At 37.9% G+C, this 23094-nt stretch overlaps 1 protein-coding gene across 6 annotated transcripts in view; it reads right to left on the reverse strand.

The window, feature by feature from the left end:
* The window catches only part of LOC145998880 (WD repeat-containing protein 47), a 431858-nt gene that overhangs the window by 5940 nt on the left and 402824 nt on the right, over positions 1 to 23094 (reverse strand). For all 6 annotated transcript variants that reach the window (XM_083135576.1, XM_083135578.1, XM_083135581.1 and 3 more), the window contains 5 exons: positions 20399 to 20577; positions 13054 to 13223; positions 11518 to 11688; positions 10156 to 10292; positions 3726 to 3945 (listed from right to left, as the gene is read on the reverse strand). In XM_083135576.1, coding sequence (XP_082991702.1) covers positions 3726 to 3945; positions 10156 to 10292; positions 11518 to 11688; positions 13054 to 13223; positions 20399 to 20577 — 877 coding nt within the window. The remainder of the gene's footprint in view (positions 1 to 3725; positions 3946 to 10155; positions 10293 to 11517; positions 11689 to 13053; positions 13224 to 20398; positions 20578 to 23094) is intronic.

The following is a 23094-nucleotide window of genomic DNA, read 5'->3' on the forward strand; positions in this document are numbered from 1 at the left end:
GTGATCTAATCTGGAGGAGATAATGGAAGAGTCATGCAATATAATAAGAGGGTTATTATGATCAAGCTGAAATTCCAGCCAAATAACAAGGCAATTGTACAGTACAGGTATACATGCCAACCTCCATGAGGATGTTCTGTTGCCAATGATTTTGTTTACATATCGAAGAAGCAATGAAGTAAAAGAGAAATGAAATGTCAGAGTTACGGTTCAAGAAAAATAAATTATAACCTGCAAAATGTATGAAACAGGAGTTATGCTTGATGACTTCATTCATGATATGTAGATGGCTAGGGATACAGGTGGGGGAGCAGGGTTGATAAAAATCGTGATTTTATTTTAAAAAAAAATCATTTTTGATGATTTTTTTTATTTAAATCGATTTGTTTTGATTTTTTAAAAAAAAAAACATGCTTCAAATTGTTGGTATGGTTTTTTGTACCATACATATAGATAAGTTTTTTATACAGAGGCTTTGTCTAGTAAACGGCTCTGTAAAATATTTGAACAGTTTGATTAAAGCAAATAAAAAAAATATATGTAAATACACATTTTTCTGTTTCTGATACTTTATATATGAACCTACTATGGAAATGTTTGTTGAGTGTGTTAATGAAACTATACATACATAATTTCAGTAAAATTTCTTCCTATGAAAAGAAAAAAAAACATTCTGGATGTACTCCATAATTGTAACTTAAAATATTTTTTTAAGTTTTTGTAACTGAATTTCGGTATTTTTTTAAAATAAGTGTTTGCAAAATATCAGCTTCCATGTTTATTTACAGTTTAATGATAATGACACTATTTACAGTTTAACATGATTAGTATTTTGTATATTTTTCTACATAAAATGTTTGCTATTTTTGCCTATAACAATTAGTGAATTTTAAATCAAAAGAATTTAAGTGTGTTTACATTTTACACATTACATTTCCATTCGTATGAGCTTCACCCCATCAGTACATATATTTTGTTTCCTTTCTTAGAGCCTAATAAACACTATTAAATCATTACGAGATTAATGTACTTTCACCAAAAGTGATTCTCATATCTACAAAATTCTTATGAACGTTATTCCATAAATTATTTATTTCAAGTGATTTATATCAATCCACTTTGTGCGGGAGGGGCATCTGCTCTTCGATGTACTTCACATCCAGTCGCTTCTGCCTTCTGGAATGCTCCGAGGATAGGATGATTCCACAGGAAACAGAGGTGAAAAGTATGGTGGAAATGGCTAATAAATAACCAAAGGGTGCCCTGAAGCTGGTTCCTTTTATTACGTGCTACAGACTTGTGTATCAGCGAATGTAGCAGCCAGTGCCACCACCAGGAAGCAGAGGAAAGTGTTGGCACATCCCTCGGCCACCTACTATCCTCTCCTTGTGTTGTTTAACCCTAGCAAACAGTCTGACTTATCTCTCGTCTTATTATTACCACAGTGTGCTCAAACTCCTATGATTGGCTAGGAAATATAATTGGTGAAGCACCGCCATTTCCCACTCAGCCACACTGATTATGGCTTTTTGTTCTTTTGAATTCTTCTGCCCTTATGTTGATTATTACCCTTTTTTTGTACCCTACCTCCACCCTCTATGCCTTCGTGAAATGCTGGAATGTACGCTTTTTTCCTTTTATAGCATTCTTGAAGTGAGGATTGAAGCAGGTCTTAACAATAAATTAAATGGAAAAGTCCTCCAGAGAGGCTATAAGATGAAAATATATGTGAAAAAAATAAAGATTATGGGATACTGAAGGAAACCTCAGATCTAATAACAAACAATGATAGAGCAGAAATAAAATGGAAGAAATTGGCTACATTGGAAGATACAGGGAAGACATCATAAGTTAAGATCAAGGTTCACACACAAAATCCAAATGTATTTTCCCTGAGATTTCCAGAATCCTCTATTTTCTTTTCCCACAGTGACAAATGGTTCTTTACATTTTAAATTCATTTTAAGAGGGCTGCTTTTCTTGAATTGGCAAAACTATTTGAATACTCTAATCTAGTGTTGTTGTGACAAATGAACTGTGTTCTGAAGAGTTGCATTAATATGTTTACATGTTGGTTGCAATGTATTTGAAGCAGTTGAAGTGTGGTGTGTGTGTGTGTCTTTGATTGCAGTAATAATGTTTATGTGCCAGGAACAGCGGATATTCATAGTTTGCCAGGAACAGCGAGTATTCATAGTTTCAGATTACACGTGGACGAAACGCATTGCAAATTGACAAGGTAATTTCAAGGTCGCCATGAATCAGCAGCCAAACAACATGGTGGAGAGCACCGTCAAACTGCATCAGATCAACACCACTTGGATACAGTTAGCTCGTTGCTGGAAAATGACTGGCAATGGACATGTAAAGAATTAAGGAGTTCATCGTCAGCTGTGTACCACATGTTAACAAAGGACCTCAGCATGTCTAAGTATCGGCAAAAAGGGTGGCACCACTTTACTGAGGTGCAGAAATGGCACAGATGGGAACGTGCACACATTCACATGGAAAGTTATGAAAAGGAAGGTGAACCATTCCTTCGTCACATTATTGCAACGGACGAAACATGGGCTAGATCCTATGAAGTTGAACTGAAAAGGCAATCATACTGGCATACGACTATAAAGGGCCTATTCTCGCGTACAGTGTTGCACAGGGGACAGCAGTTAATGTTTACTATGCACATTGCTTGGAGCATGTCTGTGAAAGAGACTACATCTGCAAGCACGAAAATCCATGTGCAAGATGCCATACATCAAGTGACGTGAAGAACTTACCGCAGAAGTGAAGTTGGGAGGTACTAGAGCATGCTCTTTACTAACCAGACATGAGTCCGTTTGACTAAGATTTGTTTCCGAAAATGAAAGAACCACTACAAGGTGAACACTTCCTTGATATTCCCAGCATCATTTTTGCCATAGAGCACTCTCTTCACGTGCTATCACAAAATAATGCAATCAACAGTTCACAAAATAAAATTTCAAACACATCACGTAGAGGACATCTAAATATTTTTACACTTTTGACAAACAAAAGTTAAAATGGACAAAATATTAATTACTGTGTAATGCAAAGTAAACATACATCTAAAAACTATATTTTCAAAGTAGCTAGTATAAAGGAAGTTATTGCAGTTGCAATATTAGTATTAATTAGTGGTAATTATTATCAGTAGGAGGAGCATATTAGTCCCTTTGATGTGCTTCACTGGGATACATTGATAAATTAGAAGATTTTCCTGGGATTTGGTCTTTTGTTTAAATGAAGTGAGTTCTCCAGGTGTGGGAGGATCCTGAAGATAGCTCAGACTGATATATATAATTTAATATCAGTTTATAATATAATTAATTATATTATTATACTAAATATAGTTATTCAGTTTTATAATTATTATAATGGATTCATTATATAGCTTTATTCCTGGCAGTGGGGCTGTATTTCTTCAGGTTGGCTTATAATATAGTTATACAAGCCTAAGTCTTTAGTCACAATAATTAGATGAAATTTATGAATGGATTGACATAAAGAAGTGTTCATTCCCAGGTGGGGATTTGAACCAAGAGCCTACAATGGAATGATCACAAGTTGAGCACACAATGTGTTATGCTACCGAGGTGGTCATACTTGCGGTTCACACATTAAACCTTTAACTCCAAATAACAGAAACTTTCAGAAAAGGAAGCAGTACACACTTAAATCTTATTACTAAAAGCACAACGGCTCACCTTGAAGATCAGTTAGCACCAGCTTGTTGTCATAACCTCCAGTGAGGAGGTAGTAGGCACTAGGAGAGAATCGAATAGAACGAATGTCTGCTGAGTGAGGCTTGAAACATGATACATTGCGACCACCTCTTATATCATACAACACACACGAAGAGTCTTCGTGACCGGAAACCAAGAGACGTCCTGATGGATCCACACATACTGCTGCCACTGGAGATCCCTAATCAAGAGAAAGCATATGTGTTAATGGAAAATCATATGCACACGAACCATGACAAATTACTTGCACACATCAGTTACACATAGATTGTTAAGTTACTGTCTATTATATGTTGTTAAGTTACTGTCTATTAATTTGAATCTACTAGGTCCTACAGAAGGTTGTTTCACGTTGATGGTAACGATTTCGATCACCAAGGAGCAGCACATAAGCATAGCAGAGAGCAGCCAGAGCCAGTAGGACGAAAGTACTGTGTGTTGACTTGCAAAAACGATGGTTGGTGTGTGAGTGAGTGTTTATATGGCACCAAAAATTCCAGTATTTTGGGAGGGGTACATCTGTGCCCTTTCCGACGTTGGTTATAGTTATAGTCAGATAATTAAACAGTGCCACATGAAAGCATTCCATGTGTCAAAGAAGGGCATCAATGCAGTATTGAATCGCCATAAAGCTTACACTGTACCTGTTGCTGGAACCAGTCAAAGTGGGCCTCGGACATATCATAAGCCCAAGCGTTCCTCCGATGTTGTGCGGAAAGTGAGATCCTTGGTGCGATGTGAAAACCCTGCAACGCAAAGAGTGATTGCACAGGCAGTGCAATGTTTCCCTGCAACTGTAAATCGCGTCATAGCACAAGATTTACAACTTGTGTGGAAGCACAAGGCTCAAGTTCATAAGTTGCGTGCCTCACATGTCCAGGAGAGGAAGACCAACAGTCGGAAGCACTACGAACGACATCTGGCAGGGAACCGCTGGAAGTATGTGGTGTCCCTGGATGAAGCATGGGTGTATCTGTCGGGATGTGGTAAAAAAAAGGGCCATCTACTATCGTCCACGTGATGCAAGAGGTCGATCTGAGTGGGTACGTGAATGTGCTGAAAGTTTTCCATGTAGGTTCATGGTTGTTGGTGGTTACTGCCATAACGGCAAACTTCCACTGCGCAGAGTGGTAAAGAAGGCTAAAATAAATGCAGCCTATTACCAGACGAATATTTTGGAGCCACTTTACAGACATGAAATTACTTCTCTCTATGGCAGCGACACATCTCGTGTTGTCATCCACCAGGACAAGGCTTCCAGTCATACGGCAAAGTCCACGCAGGCATACATGGATCGGATGGCACGTGAAACGGGCATTCATGTAATCCCCTTTACAGACATCCCTGTGAAATCCCCCGATGCCTCTTCCATGGATTTTTGTGGGTTTCCGTTGTTGAAACGAGCCTTGGGAAGCAGATGGCCCCGCACAATTGAGGGTCTTTGGAAAGCTTGTCAGGAGGAATATGATCGTTTGGACCAATGTGTTCTTCAAGGCAGTCTCCTCCAATGGAAACTCCGCTGCAGGGCCATTGCTGCAAGACAGGGGTATCACGTGGAGCACCACCGCTAGTGGCGTCATGGTTTTTCTTAAGGTCAGGTGGGTTCTAACTTTGTTACCATGGACGTGAAACGACCTTCTGTAAAATTCCTTTGTCAACAGATTACAGAAATTCTAGACCATTAAGAAATGCAATAAAACATTAAATATTATTGTTAAAGCACAAAGAATTATACGGATATTAGAACCAAAACCTAAATCTGAAATTGCATACATAAAACCAGAAATTATCTTTCAATAATAAAATAACTAATACCATATTATAATTTGTACTGCTACTTGAAAACTATAGTAAATATATAGCTGACTGAGTAAACTTCTACATAATACATACATCATTATGTTCTATATTTTTACTACATCTACAGATCATTTAACAAAAAAATGAAAACAATGCAATCTAACGAACAGTATATAAACAAAAATGATAGTAAATTTATAACTGTTAACTTGATCTCAAATATCTATTCAGCATATTGTATTTCTATGTATGGTTGTGAATAGTAATTAATTCAACTACTTGTTGCTTAATAATATCCAGACCATCGTCTAACACTCCCACATAAGTTTATATTTAAGAAAATACAGATTCACTCTATTCTGAACAAATGTATGTGAAACTTTTTCCTTGTTCCTCTGCAATGAATGTTGTGAGAGAGCAACTAATTGGAATTACGGATAACCATCTAACCCATCCAATCCACCTAATGTCTGCACTGAACATTGTTTTATGAAAAAATAGGTCTAACATTTTTTATTAAATATTTTATGATATGAAGCTGACGTTTTTTTCTGCAACAAGTAGAAATATCAAAGACATTTATTCAAACATATTTTCAGACCAGGCAAAGCCTGGTAAGGTTATTAAAAGCATCTCACTGATAATGAAGCCAAGTCAAGTCACCTGCACGTATGAATGAGTTGGATACTTCTCGAATGTCTCATGATGTACATCAGAAGGTATGTTTTGTACGTGATTTTGATGCAATAGGTTGGTAAAATTTTCCTACATGCCCTACTGACCATAGGGGCATTATTCCTTGCGGACTGAAAGATTATGGTATTACATCGATGAAAGAACTAGGAGTTGAAGTTTCACTTTCTGAATTGGACGACATACTAAAAAAAGAGTTTTATAAGATATTTTAATGCATTCTGTTATTAGACTTCTTTCAAAATTCATGTATTAGTCTTGTTGTAATTGTAGCATTTTAACTGCTAGTGGAATGCTAATAGTTTATATTACTCTGGTAACTACTTTTATATTCATGGATGAAGGAGACTACATTATTATTTGATCGAAGTAGCAGAAACGCAAAAAATATAACAAGTGCTTAAAGTGAGGGGTGATGCAGGTGGATGGTATCCCTCCCAGCTACCAACATTTTTGCAAAGCATTCCTCTCTCAGCTGTTCCATTGTGTCTACATTAAACCATAGGAGCATTGCCCAGCTAACCTTGAAGCTCAACCACACATGTCCACATTTAACATTTCCCACTTCAAGAGCTGAATATAACATCATACTCACCCAAAGTTAAGCAAATTAGAGTTTGTGAGAAAAAAATGAAACCACAAAAAGTTCCACTCTTTCCTCTGAATTTTCTGCAACAATGAATTCTCCATGTTTTAAGACATTCTGCTCTTGCAATGATGAGAATTAATGAAGTCCAAGAACCTGTGCCTGAAGTAGAAAATGTTAGCTGGGGTATTTTAGTCGGGTCTTGGGGTTATCCGGGAGGATGCTCCGATGGTTCAACATGGTAACAATGAGACAACTGGGAGGATGCTTTGCAAAAATTTTGCTACCTGGGGGATACCATTCCCCTGCATCCCCCCTTCACTTCATTAAGTCACAAATGCATACATGCATGTTACTTGTCACGTGCAAAGGGCATTATCTTAAATATTAATTTTTTTCTACATAACACTCCTTGTGCACCCATAAACTGCAGTTTCATAAACCTGATTTAAAATGGAGGGTGATTGGTTTGAGCAAGGATAAACTGTAACAATAAAGTCGATATTTGGCAAAATTCATACCGGAGGCTCATTTCCTGTTATCTGTTTTGCATGACATTTGTGGTAATTTGCACATATGCTGCACAAAGTTTTACCTGTATACCAGGAGATCCTTGGAGATTACAGGCAAACAAATAGAACTGACTTGGCAGTCCAGTGCAAACATGACATCCATAGTGGGGATAGTTTTTCTTTTCGCAAGACCCTGGATGTTTTCTCAGAGAACCATAAAAATTGTTTTGTTATCCTGCTGCAGGTGCATTGCCCGAAATGTGTGTGTACGTGTGTGTGTGTGTGGGGGGGGGGGGGGGGGCAGTGATAAAAATTGAATAGTAGAAATGATAACAATAAAAATTATTACAATGGTTTAAATTGTTACTGTACAATAATAACTAGGGCTAGAATTTTGATGCAAATTCATCTTTTTTTTTTTTTTGGTAAAACAGAAACATTGCATAAGTAGATAGAAATGTGTTTTACACATAAGTGAATCAATTGGGATGCCTTTGTTAGGGCATTTTTTGACCCTCTTTGGAGTAAAGGTAATTTTTTAACCTTTTTAAACAGTTTGTCATTTTTCAGCCTTTTACATGCAAATGTAACCCTTTGAAGGGGAGAGGTTCCCGACTCTTGTCTCATTGCCTTCAGAGCAGTTCTGAATGGTTGTGTTTGAAGAAACAAAGAAATTCTGTGCAGTATTGTTGACACAAGCTGTTGTGTAGCAATTCAGCTCAAACAATGTGATTTCCCCCTCTATCAGTAAATATATTGTCGCCAGATGTATTATTGTTAAAAAAAACAAGGGGCACAAAGTTTTTTGCGTGCTCTGTATTGGACATTTTGTCAGGTAAGCAATATGCACTCTATGGAATTGAAAGTGGCTTAACAGCAAGTGCTATTGTTCATTTCAAGTACGCTCCTCTTGTGTCAGTGGAAGTCGAGAGAAAATTTTCCGTGTACAAGGCTCTCTTGTCAGAAAACCGACAATCATTCACTTTTGAAAATTTTCCTATGATTTTCGTTGTGTACTGCAACTCAGTACTTAAAGTGTAAAAGATGACAAAAAGTGAACTTTCTTACTTGTACTACCATACGCAATGAACATGTGATAGATACTGTAATGTTAATTTGTAATTTGAATTTCTCTTGGGTAGTTTATAAATTTGTTTTACAAATCTTTCAGAATTTTTAGGTCATTTTTCTAAGTTTATAGGGCATTTTCTTGCATGTATTAGGTCATAAATGAATTTTTTAAAGGTCATTTTTTGGCAATTTTAAGGTCATCAAAGTCCTAGCCCCACAGATAACTACTGTGCCTTGGAGAGACTTTACTACCTGAATATGCAGCACAATAGTTTTTCATCATACAGTTACTGTACTGAAATTCATTATTGCATTTTCTTCTTAACTTTTACAAACACCATTCAAGAAAAGGCTTGAAAAGTTAGGGTGAAATTTGCTCATGAAGTTTATGTTGAGTGACCTCTCACATGAAACTAAGATTTAGAATTGTGAAAATTGTGGATCCATTTATTCTTTGGATTAATGGTAGGATATGACAACATAACCTGGTTTCTCCATTTTTACATCAATGCAATGTGTTTTTTCTTTGGTTATTCTGTTCGAATACTAACTAAATTAATTTTATTTCTGTTATTAAGAATAAAAATAACTAAAAAAAAAGGTAAAGTGTTCCCCTGTGTATAGCACCACGCCATGAAGGCGTATAGGGGGTGTGGGGGTAACGCCCCACACTTTCTTGATCCAGTCGTGAGTAGGGGTGATGTGATCAGCATCACGCCCCTGACCGCCTTTACCCCCCAGGGTTTCCCCCAGGTACCCATGTTATTCGACGCTGGGTGGGCGCCGGGGCCGCTTTCATCGTTAGAAAAGTTCCCGGATTTGAACCGGCCGGGGATCGAACCGACCTAAAAATAACTTGTAACTTCAAATAAAGGATGCCAACTTCCACGGGGAGGGGAAAGGGGGGGGGGGTGACAAACTGGTTCGACCTTCCCTTTAGATGCCCATTTCCACTGTAGTGACTTGAATATTTGTAGTTTGTGAAAGTATGAACCTGCTCACAATCAGTGTTCAAAGTGAAATGGTTAATTTTTTTTTGTATGTACGCATTGCTTGCATTGTAGAATTATTTTCTTGCAGTCCCAAGAGCTAGCTTGGAGCATGCTTTGCGTAATTTTTTTTCTAGCTGCCACTTCAAGTACTGCTCATAATGCATCTTTGTGTTGGACAGGAAGGGGGGAGTGCAATGATTCACTCTGTATTCAAACAGCACCTCATACTGACTTTGAATTTCTAATTTGTAAGTACAGTAAAACCTCGTTAATCCGGACTAATGGGGAGGATAAGTTGACCGGTTTAACAAAAGTCCAGATTAACTGAAATAACCTAAAAGAACAGTAGAAAGTGCACTAAAACTCCGTTTATAGCAACAAAATACGTTTATTATGGTGTATTTAAAGGGCATAGGCCTAAATGCACTATACAGTACATTACAAAGTCTGTGGGAAACAGAATTTCATCAGTGGTTGACTGCCTTTTCTTTGGGAAGTTCTCTTGTTGACTTCTAGCCACATTTAAAACCTTGAATTTCTTTTTTTTCTGCCTGTCCGGATTAAGCAAAGTTTGGGTTAACGATGTTTTACTGTAGTATGGAGATTTCGAATGAACATTCATCTTTCCTCAATGTTCTGGCAAAATTTGAACGTGAAATGAATCTCCTCTACTAGTAATTTTGTAATAGAGTAAGTGCAGTTATGAACACTACGAAATAAATCCAAGAGGAACCTACCCGGTTTCCAGGAGCGGTAGCTGGTGTGACCATATTGACACATCCTCTAGTTCTGAGGTCCCAGAACCGCACAGTCTTGTCTTGGGAACCACTTACAAACATTGCTCCACCCCAATTGTACAAGGTTAACACATGACCTGAAAAAGTGAAACGTCATCACAATAGGTTTTGGATCAACTTGCAATAGCCACATGTATTTATGAATTACTGCTTACTATCAGAAAGAAAAACAAACTGTTTCTGTACACACACAACTTATTTTTATAAATAACCTTAATTATGAATTTCAGCATTACAAGCTATCCACAAAAAAAAAGTGGCTTATTAGTTAATAACTCAGTTTTTTAGTGTTTCGTGCCTTTTCTTATTAAAATAATGTAATGATTTGATTTCCTCATACATCAACTTATTAATTATAACTACTTCTATCATTGTGTTAAGAAGAGTACCTACTTCCTACAATTATTTATGCATTGTATTCATGTAATGAAAATTACAACACTGAAAATAGAGGTTTGCAAATACATGAATGGTGTCCTGAAAACTTTGATGTCGATCCAAAAATCCAACTCCATTCCACATACACATGTTAATTTCAAGATTTTGATATATTAAAATCAGCTATACAGCAAAATGTAGCCTAGGGCCAATCACCTTATATTGACACAATATTGTATTTAATATAAAAGTTGTTATTTCTACAATAATTAATATAATACAAAGTAACCACTGCTTGAGAGGAAGCTATAACATAAAAATAAAAAACAAAAACAGGTACTACAGATATGAAATAAAAATACAGTTCTCATCAAACTTCGTCAGAGTAAAGAAATACAAAAGTCAATGTACTTATGAATGGTACTTTCCTTTCTGTTCAACATTCTGGCCATCTGTATGATGCACTACTTCAGGAAGTACAAGTTTAAAATATTAACAGCAAAACAGATTAAACAGTTACAATCTTGACTTACACCATATTACGCTTTAAAAGATTTAATCTTTAATATTTTAAACTTGCAGTTCCAAAGTTATGTGGCTGACCACAACATAGATTGAATAAAATATCATTTGTAAGTACCTTCACTCTTGCTATTTTCATTAAATTAATATAACCTCAGTAAGATACTACTTTGAGTCCTATAGAGAAAGATATTTATAATATAATATATATATATATATATAATTTCATAATCACAGTGGAATATGGCTGAAATATAAAAGTGTCAAACTTTCGTAACAGCATTTTACTGAAGTTTTATTCAGAAACAACAGTCATTTTTGTGAAAAATGTTTCAAAAATAGATTTATTATGTCTATGAAAAAAACGTGAAGTTGCACACTAGTACATAGAAAAACCTTTACCTGAATGACCACTGAGAGCTTGGAAAGGCGTTCCAGTTGTACAGTCAGTAACATAGATTTTACAATCTCCAGCACCACCACTGATTAGTAAACTGGATTTGTTGCTGACGTCTTCGAGGAAACAAAGATCCCTTACTGTGCCATCATGCATAGTCAGTTCTATTTCCTGTCCTGGAAGTAACAAAAAAGTAAACCCTTGTTAACATCTTGCATTATAAACCCAAGACATATTAAATTTATCTGCGCAAATAATTATCTTTCTTTTACTATTTCAAGAAATGGAAGCTTCAAATATTTGGTTCCGAGGCCAAAGAGGCAGTAGATGACACAAAGTAAGAATGTACAAGAATGTTAATGCTTTTACTTGTGATAACTGATATGAATGGATAATGTGTGTAGTATATTTTGATCTTCACAGTAGAACTACTCACCTGCTAGCTTGTAAACTTTAATAAACTAATGCTAATCACTGACGCCCCCAAAGTAACAAAATGGCTTGTTTCACAAATATTATTTGTGCCAACTTGTTACATAGAAGGAAAAGTAAAAATGTAGAATTAAGTTTATAAATAGTACATATATTTGGCAGCTGAACAACAACAACAAAACAAAAACCCTACAGATCTGACACATATATAACTGTCACAATTTATTTATATACACTAAAAGAGAGCCATGTCCTGGGTTCAATACCCAGTGGAGGCACATAGTGGTTTGGATCCCACTTTAAACGGTAGCCCCAGTCCAGATTAGCCTATCTGTGCATAAAGTGGACTTAAAGCTCAACTCAATTAAAAAGCTTGAATTTGACATCTGTGCTCTCGTGTATAATGTTAGCTGATATATGACATCATGAAAGGCTGTTGTTTTTGTGTGAATCGCACATTCTGTTAACAGTTCTGGAACATATTTGCAGGAATCTTTCTTGGTTACCTTTCGTTTCCCTTGATGTTCCAGAATATACCTTTCTGTCAGTGTCCAAGGGGGCTCAAAATTTCCAGTCTCAAAAATTATTATACTTTTCCTTTGTTGACTGCATATTATTCATAAACTTGTATATTATTTTTGTTTATTATTTAAAAATACAACAGAACATTGTGCACGTGCAGTGGAATGCAATGTTAATAGGACTTTATCCATTGTCTAGTGCTTCTACCTATAGTTATTCTAACGCTACATTTCAAGAGAGCACCTCTTCTTTCGTCTTCAAGTGAACTAATTATTTCTTTGCTGATGGTGGGGGATGTTATGGAGTTGTTAGCACACGGGAGTTTTAGTAAAATCACAGGTCTGTTCAGTGCTCCAAGTGGAAATTCCTAGCTGGTGGATGCCTGCTCGAGGTTGGAGATAAGTGGATGGATGCTTGTGTGGAACAACATGGAGACAATGCTCTACGAAAATCTTCTTAACTAGGGAGGAAAGCATCTGCACACTTCATAGCAATCCTAATAAAAACAAAAACTTCACTCAACCAAAAATTCAGTTGTTTTGTCTTTTCTAAGTGCATGTGGAATTAAAGAACAAGACTTCAATTACCTTCCAGGTTAGACGTTTCAGCATTGAAGTGCATCAGCTTGACAGTCTTATCGTTGCTTCCTGTTGCCATCAGGTCACCCATTGGACTCCACGCCAGGCAATAGATCGATCCTTTGTGGTGTTTGGTACGTTTGAATAGCACTGTTGGCTGGTATGTTGTGTGGTCCTCTCTGAAACAAGAATAGGATCCAATGAACTTCTAGTTTATATTTTTTGCAGACAGCAGTTTCAAAGCAAAACACAATTAGCAAGTCTAGAAAGTGTTAAGTTGAATCAGTAGATGTACAGATCGTGTATTTAAACTGTACTTGACACTGCTATCGGTGCTGACTGTAAACACTAGAGTTGACATGAACGAGTGCACTCAAAATCCATTTCCCCTACACCTTTGCTAATTAAAACATATATTTATTGTATTTTCGAATTTTCCTAAGTGGAAGAAAAATTATTGTTAACTCGCATATTGCATCTTCACAGTAACAATAATAATGAAGAAAACTATGATAACTACCTAAAACATTGAATTCCAAACTAAACAAACATATTAAGGCAAACATGGAATGCGATAATATTTATTCACAGTAGTGTACATGTAGCCAAGTTGCTTTTATTCTGTAGCATTTTGATCACTGCATATTGTACAACAAATGAAGAATCGAAGTTTGGGCACAAGAAGAACATGCAACTCTCAAGGCCTGATTTCACCCCCTTTTTCCTCTAATGAAATGATTTTAATGAACTGAGGAACACATCAAATTATGAGGCATGTGCATGCAAAAACACAAACTCTTTCTTTTAAAAAAAATCAAAATTATATCATTCTTCACAGAATTCCTTCATTAGGGGTGATAGAATGGCAGTGCGAGTAGATAAGGCATATCTCAAACTTTGTAATTCCGACCACATGAAAACAACGCATGGGTGTTCTCATAACTGTATATAATAAAAGGAGGGTCTAAGAGGCTCAAACCCTTTCCATTGGTTCCAAATTAGTCAAAAACACTACATTGGATAGAAGGGTTTCAAGAAGGGGTTCTTTGTCACGCAATCCTATTTTCTTCAAATCCAATAATGTAATTCCTCTTATAATCTCGGATGTATAATAGTTTAAAAAATGATCACATAAAAAATAAATTGTTACCGACAATATCCACAAAAATACTTAATCTCCAGGCATTAAAAACAATTATGTTTTGAGAGCTTTACACAGAATTAAAATTTAGAACAAATATTGATATGATAATATAACTACTGCACAAAATATCAATATTTACATTTAAATTTTTGGAAGGATATATTTTATTGGCGGAGATCTTAAACGTGATAGACAGTGGCGGTGATTATGGGTGGCGTGCGGGGGCAGTTCCCATTTTTTTGTTCCTATACTATCCTCTTAATGCAAATCCTTGTCTACCAAGTAAACTGTCCCCCGTGGAGAACGGGATAAGGGCAATGTGGAAACATGGCTCATGAGCGATTTGACGGGAAGAGTAAGATAATTACTTAAGATGAGAGCTTGAGAACAGAATACCCCAGATGATGATGAGTACATGACATGGCAAATGTTCAAACCAATCTGATATTCAATTCAAACCAACAGAGAAACTCTTGGCATTCAGGATTCTGTTGGGACCCCTTCTGCGTAACAAAATGGAACATTGTAGCTGCAATAGTTATTACGATGCCGGGTGTGGCGAATGAAAAAAAAACACAATCGCTCCGAACTACATAAAAGAACAGCGACGTCCCCGCCCTTCGGATCTAATACCTACAGCCTCCAACTGCAGCAGTGCCAAAGGGCCATTGTGGCTGGAACACAGAAGCGAAAGTGTCTGCAGTACAATGGGAAATGTAGAGCTTCCAGGTATTGGCTGATATAACGGAAGATCCGAGTTGATGGCAATTTTGACGGAAGGCAGCTTTCACTCCCTTACTCCAGTCCCTTCTAGCCATACTTTCAGAGGCCTTGTATGGAAAATGTTACGAATCAAAAATTGGAGCAGGTGCACTTTGCAAGCTTTCTCCTTATTAATCTACAGATACAGACGTGTCAACTTTGAAGGTGGTCTCTATATACGCGTACATATAATCAACCTTGATTCACAGCACCAGAAATTAGACATAATCCTAATTACTAAGGCATGGATTTTTATGTAGTAATCAAAACCAGGGTTGTTAAAGGTACAGGAACTGTAATAAGAACATATTTCTCTTTAAAATATATATCAATTCAGCCCCGAATCGGTTCCAACTTGTTTCTCTGCCAATGTGTGTGTCGTGTATGTAGACAGAAGATTAATTAAAGCACACACGTAGGTTCTTCATGAAATAATGACATCTCGAGGATTCACAACTATTTAATAGATAACTTACAAACCCTACTTCAAGACGTCTGAACTTACATTTTCACAATAAACAACTTTACGAACAATTGTCAGACAGAATTGTTTCGTGAATGATGGTGACACTAGATATTTCGAGATTCGAGACAAGAATATGACGTATCTCGTCTGGATACTACCCCTACTCCGTGTAAATACTCTGAAAACATTATCTTCCAATTTTGGCATCCGCTTGACCGCTAATAATGAAGTGCCACTGGCCACGGCCAGCTTTATTCCAGGCCGGAATCTGAAATTTGGCAACGCTGTCTCGCCGGCCCGCGCTTTTTCTTTTTCCAGTCAACTTGTGAATGCGGGTTCATTTCTTGCTCTCTGATTGGCTGTTGGGAAGTTACGGTGCTCTGATTGTGAGAATATCTTATTTGCGCTGTACGTTACGTTAGGTTAGGTTAGATTAGATTAGAAAGCATTAAATTTGGGCTGAAAATAGGAAATAAGATATTCTCACAATCAGAGCACCGTAACTTTCCAACAGCCAATAAGAGAGCAAGAAATGAACCCGTATTCACAAGTTGACTGGAAAAAAAAAATCGCCGCCGGCCTAAACATCAAGCTACATAGCATGGGCGCGAATAGCAAAATTGATGTTGACTCCTAAAGAAACAAGAGAATATATGTAAAATGTTTTTCTTTATCCAAATCTGGACAGAAGATTGACATTACGATGTAAGTGGAAAACATACATTAACAATAGAAATATAAATTTGTCGTTAAATAACTGGAAATAAGCAGAAAAAACAAGGCCAACTTTGCATTTCATACGCAGTCCGAAACTTTCCAATAATGTGTAGTTTGCCCTTATTTGCTAGCATTTCGGAATGACATTCCAATTTCTCTAACAACTAAATAATAAAATGATGACAGATCTAACACACTGGCCTTAAAGTTCTAAAATGTTGATCTGGTTTTTTAATGCCACTTTATGCACAGAAAGGCTAATCTGAACTGGACCTACAGTTTCAAGTGGGATCCGAACCACTATGTGCCTCCACCGGGTATCGAACCCGGGACCCCTTGATTACAAGGCAACGACGCTACTACCACTGCGCCATCGGGGAGACCACTTAACGTTCTAAAAGTAAGACGTACATTGTAGTTGTAGATGTGATAAACATATAGCCCATGTACAATAATGCCGAGTGCTGGTGACTATGTACTCCCTGCGAGAAAGTGGATAATTTTGCATGGCTTAGAAATTAGAAGGTGTTACATTTCCGTTCATTTTCTCTTGCGGGATATGCTACAGTGAAGGAATTAGTGATTTTGTGCTCTACTCTTTTTTTGGTTAGGTTATGCAGTTTTATGGTCTAAGAGGTCTGTTTGAGTTTGCATTTTTCCCGAATTCTTGTTTGTGTGTTGTAGTTTAACCCTTGCACTTAATGCAAGTAAACGCTTCGCGTGTGGTGCCTCATGTACACAACTTTCCTCAGCGTGGAATTTACTTTTTGCGTAAACATGTTTTAAGTCTCTCTGTCATGGTTATAGCTCTTCGACGTCGCTAATTTATTTTGCACATCATAATTAAGAATATTAATGACATCAATATTGGATATTTATTATATTTGATGATTTACATGTGAAACATACGGAAAGTTCCGTGAAATGCTGGTATGCGGCTCAAAAAATGTAATGTACATTTTTAACAACTTAATAACATACTGCTTTACTTATGAAAAATAACGTTGAATACATTAGCGAATACAATTTGAGCGAATGAGTGATTACGGTATGAACAGGCTACATAAAATTATTATTTTTGTACGTCTGTAAGTTCATTCTCTAATGTTTCTTCCGAGTAACATCGGCCGGCTGACGTCACGGTTTACAGGGTTGCCAAATTGAAGGCTCCGGCCTCCCTCGGATTAAAGATGGCGGTTCACTGTCCCAAAAAGAATGTAGAAAACTCAATTAACTAGGAATTTAATAATAAAAAATAATGTTTCTCTCGGTTTTACAAAGTTCTTGGTCACGCTACCATTAAGATGAAACTTAGTTGCTACATTTCTACATTCACACCCAGTCAGAATCTAACTTGTTACAGCGTCAATACGAAGGGTAAGCAAAAAGTTGCTTTCAGATTACTATTTAATTTCAACGTTGCTTAATTACCAATAAACAAACATCCAACGTCAGACGGCAAACCTTTAATTAGCTCTCTTCTTTAAAAGCTTCGTCGTTAAGTGAGGGAAAAATTGTCGTCTCACGTCAGAGAGCCTTGAAAGTTCATAACTCGCTCCCATACTCTGTGTACAGACTTTCGCGTTGTCTGTCACTTAGGCTTGGTTCGGCTGGCGAAGAATCCCAAGCGTTGAAATTACTGCCCTCCTGCAAATGTGTTTTATTCTTTTTATCATTAATAATATGAAAAATCAATGAAGGAATTCTGTCGTAGTTCTAGTTATGAACTAAGGGTTGAGAGCGACTATATGCTGTGAGATGTAACTGCACTGTTCCCTCGTGAGACGTAGTGCGCACATGACAAGGTTAACCAATCAACTACACTCGTTCAGTGCTGACGCGTTAAATGATTGGTGAAACGTGTTGTTCAGGATTGAAGCTTTCGCGGGAAGAGACCATGGTTACAACTCGGGTGCTATAACTTTTAGTACCGATGTCTATTGGCATGTTGTTGCAAAGAACTTATCAAGGAATTTTCAATACTGAGGAAAAAAAGGTAGCAGTTGGAGCGATACCTGGGAAAAAGATTGGTACTATTACCTTGAAAGGTTATGAATTGGCAGCGATGATGTAACGATGAAAAACAAACCCTAACTCGGTGATAGAGCAGCCTTTGAAGGGCCAAAGACAGCCAATAGGCTTTTTGTTGGGACAAGTAGTCAGCGCATTGAGTCCGACGGCTACTACTGCTTCCAAGTAGCTTCCCACATGTTCAACAGGTTCTCCAGGGGTATCGAGAAGTTCAGTTCTAGAAAGGTTTTCGAACTTTCGAGACCTAACGTCACTCTCATCATCAGGATTGAATTTCTACTTTCTTCTTCACTGCAGAACTTCTATACCCTGAATGCGAGAGTGACATTAGCACTCGAAAGTTCGGAAATCTATCTTTCCAAAACTCACCTTGTCGATAGCCCGAGAGAATGTGTTTGTATTGTTTTTCTGTTGCGTCATTCGCAGTGATTTATCCACACTCCATCCCCCTCCTCAAATTTTCTCAACACCCCCATAACATTTGCCACAAAGACTAATTTATGGTCGTTTTGGCTCTAAATATGGACTAACATGCCTCAAGATGGAATTTCTGGATAAACCATTGCTCTTCCAAATTTCCCACGTTATTCCGTACAGTCAGTTTTACTTTTTGTAATTCGACGTAATCTTTGTCTCCATCTCGAATTATAGGGACTCTACTGTACAGTTACCGACAATAAAAATGGAACACTTATATCCTGAAGTACCAACTTCCCTGCAAGGCGTTATGTAACTCTACGGCAATAAGTGGATTTTAATAGCAAATTTTCAATGGAAACTTCTACCAACCCCGTAGAATTAGTCAATAAACATAAAATCTTTCAGGGAAGCTAGAATTTCAGGATCTAGGTGTCCCATTTTTATTGTCGATGACTGTACATCGCTTCTTGGAAAATTTTCTTGGCATTATTTCAATCCTGCAGCGAACACGAATTCTAGAAGTAATGTAAGTCAAAAGTATTACATAAATTCATGTAAGCAACATGTTGTTCGGGTAGATTCGTTGCATGTTTACAAGTTCCAGAGACATCTCGTTCACCGTTACCTCGAGGACCGTCGAAGCGTTTCGACAGAGACCTTGGACCCGCTGAGAAGGAGTGCGCTCGGTCAGAGCATGTTCCTTCTTGTTTTTCCCACAACTACACACACGTATGCTCCGGAATGGGAGTCCCACAGCGAACAATCACCCTTTCCCCTCGCGGGACGCGAACTCTTCTTTCACACGAGAGAACAAACGGCTGCCGTAAAAAGAGCAGCTGCTAGCGTCGACGAACGACGCATTTCCGGAAACTGCGTTCACGTTGCACCCGCCGACAACTGCACGCTGCATGTGAACTTTGGCAGATCGTAGCGCCGTCAGCCACACGAGTGAGGCATACTCCAAGTCACTACGTTTTAGCGGTGTTCTGAAATTTGTACTGAACTCGCTTCGCTATAAGAATTTATGTTGAAATGGAGACAGATGGGTGTTGGTAGTTCGAGGGAGGGTAATATCATTGTGAGGCTCCTTCCTAATACAACTTCAGTTATAACTTTTAGGTTGTCACATGGTTAGTTATTAAGTTGGCGTTTGAAGCCAACTTTATGAACAATATGGTTAATCGGGACTGAACCTACAGTTTAAAGTGGGATTCGAACCTCTATGTGCCTCCACATATCGAACCCGGGTAGATGGTTATTATTAGCTAGTCATTTGTTATTTAGCACGTTTCAAATATTTCATTTTGTGATTCCTTTTCAAAGCATTTCCCCCAATGAAGCCTCTTTGCAAATGAAGGCCCGGTGATGTAACACGTACCCCCCCCCCCGCCCCCTTCCTTCCAAATCAGGGCTTGTTGGGGCTTCTGGCTTCGTAGTACATTAAGCTGACCACTCCGCCACGGAGGTCTACATTCTTGCAAATTTCATCCTCCTTCGTTGCATATTTTATCTTCATAGGCCAGTGCCGGCGATTCGGGGGGCATTTGCCCTCCCTTCACTTGTTGCTCCCGCTTCTTAATGCTAAGCCTTATCTACCTGTCCTCTCCCCCCGGTTTGGGCACCCAAACGCCACTACTGTCAGAAGCTGTGTATTTAAAGAGGGAAGTGATATCAAATTAAGAGACGCATGCCGAAAATAGTTTCATCCATCAAATAAAAATACTATAAAACACCAATTTTCTTGACAGGAAGATCTTCCAGCATTTCACACTTACGCAGTACCCGTCCTTGTATCTAAACCGAAAGCTGCTTACCTAAGATCTGCCAGTTTCGGATAGGAGCAGATGCGAAGCGTCTTCGAATTGGACCCGACGGCGTAGAGTTTGCCCTGGGGGTGGAATTCGGCGCAGCGGACAGCCTGGACGTCTTCAAGCGTCGTGACGGCCACGAACCTCGGCTTCCCGGCTCCATTCTGCGTTGGCTGGGCTGACGTCTGCAAAACACAGGAAACAGAAACTCGTAAATTATTTATAACTACATAATTAATTTGTTACGTTACTTTGTGTTTAGACAAGTTCATGTATCATTTTATGTATATGTTTGAGTGGAAGAAAAAGCTCGACAAAATAAGACTAATAATAATAAATTGATTTCTCGCTTCTCTCTATGGATATAGAGTGGACTCTTTTTAATTCGAACTCCAAGGGGACACGAGAAAAGTTAGAATTATTCAAAATTCGAATTAACAAGAACATCACATCAATGACATCACTGAAGATGATTTCAAGGAAAATAAACTTCTGTTCGAATTATCGAGTAATTCGAATTATCCAAGCACAAATTAAAAAGAGTTCACAGGAACAAAGAACTGTAAACCCATTCTTTGTATTATATATACTTCATGACATAGTTAGACGACCTCTGCCTCCCTACGCCAAGGGAAATCACAGCCATAAATCTTAGGGTTTAATATCCATCGACAAAGAACTCAGAAGGGCTGCTTCTTAGTTCCCAATAATCCCATACGAGGGAGAAGGGGAAGGGGGGGGGGGGGGTGAAAAGTTTGAAATTGCCCATACAAATAACGGCAGCAAAGAAGAGGGACAAGATGTGAAAACGGTCCCATATATCTACTGTAGCATGCAGTGTGGCAGGGACGTCAAACTTTGTCACGGATAATATTTGTGATAAAAATTTCTTACAATCCCTAGAAAAAAATCACTAATGTGATTCCACATATTACTTCATATGTTAAATATTAACGAAACTTCAGAAGGAGGTTTCTTTACGTGGACTAAGATTTACACACTAATACTACTAGAACTAGTAGTACTAATAATTTTGTTGTTCCATTCCAATACGTGCCGGCTGTTAGAGAAATCTTCTCTGTACGAGGACGTCGTCACCCACATTTGTAATACAAGTACAATGAAACTCTGTCGGATATACCGCTCAATCCTTTACGGGATTCCCGCATGACTCTTGTGGTTACACAATAGAAAATGAAGCCAGTTTTACGGACTCGTGCGGTTAACTTCTCCTACTGTGCATCTGGAGCTTGGGCACTTTGTATTTCCCGCCGCGGAGCATATGGCCTGCAAAGATACTTTCCGCTTGTAGGTCAAACTCAGTTAAATCTGCATCGAGGAAAAGCAGGTGCGAAGGAAGTCCTACTCTACTAGACTTTTTAGGATTGTAGAACAGCAATGAGGCACATTCGATTCATGCCGAAATAAAATGTTTCTTTAGATTATCTGACGCACAGAAAGGTTAATTTTGGCAGTCAACAGTTTACAGTGAGATTCGAATGCAAGTAATGTATCCCTAACCGATATCGAACTCAGGACCACGACATTAAGTTCTTGTAGTTCTACGTTCTTTCCTGTTGAATAATTTGTAATTAATTGTTCGCGATTGTAGTGAATTTCTACTCTGTAACTTTTGCGTGTTTGTTCGAAAATGCATAATAAATATCGTAATGGAAATGGTGGTATTACAAACTAGATTCCAATGTTAAAAGAGTCCTCGCCGATGACGTAGTGGTAACGGAGGTGCATTTTCGATAACGTCGGTAGTAATTAAAAGTTTATGAAACTATAACCTAAACACCTCTCTCTTCATAGCAAGTCGCGAAATCAAGCGAATTTCACCACTTTTCAATGTACATAGTGAAAAATAAATCGAAAATTGGGTACAAGGACCAGACTCCGCTAACTCTCCAATTATTCTTACAATGGTGGGTCAACACCGATATTTGGAACTTAGCGGTGGTCGAACCGGGGATGAACCTCCTTTTGTTAACAAAGATATTTCTTAAAGAAAATAAAAGTTCCAAGTCCTTTAATGTTGATAAACTTGGGAATTCTGCCACTCAAGTTCAATTGCGAGTTCGGGAGGCTAAGAATGTTTTCTTTTTCATTTCAACGCTAAACTTTAAAAAAATAAAAACAATTACGGAGAGAAAAACGCGAAAAATTCAGCCCCTGTCTATTTTCTTTGTTATATTGGATTTGTTTTGTAGAGTCAGTATTATCGCAGCATCTCCAGCCAATCGCATGAGATCTAGCTAGCGAGCCTATTAGCATTCTAGAACTTGACCAGCATGACCGATGACATCATCGGCTTGGTTGTTCATTGGATGCTTCAGTAGTTGTAACTCACACCCAAGCTGCTAATGCAGAACATCCAGTGATGTTCTGGAAATTACTTTAAAACTCCAAGGGTAGCCCACGAGGCGGGAATACGCTTCAATCCATTTGCATTTGAGTTTTTGTCCACTTTATGCTCAGACAGGCTAATCGGGACTGAACCTATAGTTTACAGTGGGTTCTGAATCACTATCTGCCGCCACTGGTATCGAACCCGGAACTCGGTTAACTACAAGACGACGACGTCACTACTGCACAATCGGAAAGCCCCTTCAATTCAGGTGATTATATCGATATTATTATTCCCCAAATTCCGACTTCTTCCTTGGCATTATCCTAAAATGTAAACGGTATATGGAGTG

This window comes from Lepisma saccharinum, chromosome 14 (assembly GCF_977018435.1).
Source record: "Lepisma saccharinum chromosome 14, izLepSacc3.1, whole genome shotgun sequence".
Lineage (NCBI taxonomy): Eukaryota > Metazoa > Arthropoda > Insecta > Zygentoma > Lepismatidae > Lepisma > Lepisma saccharinum.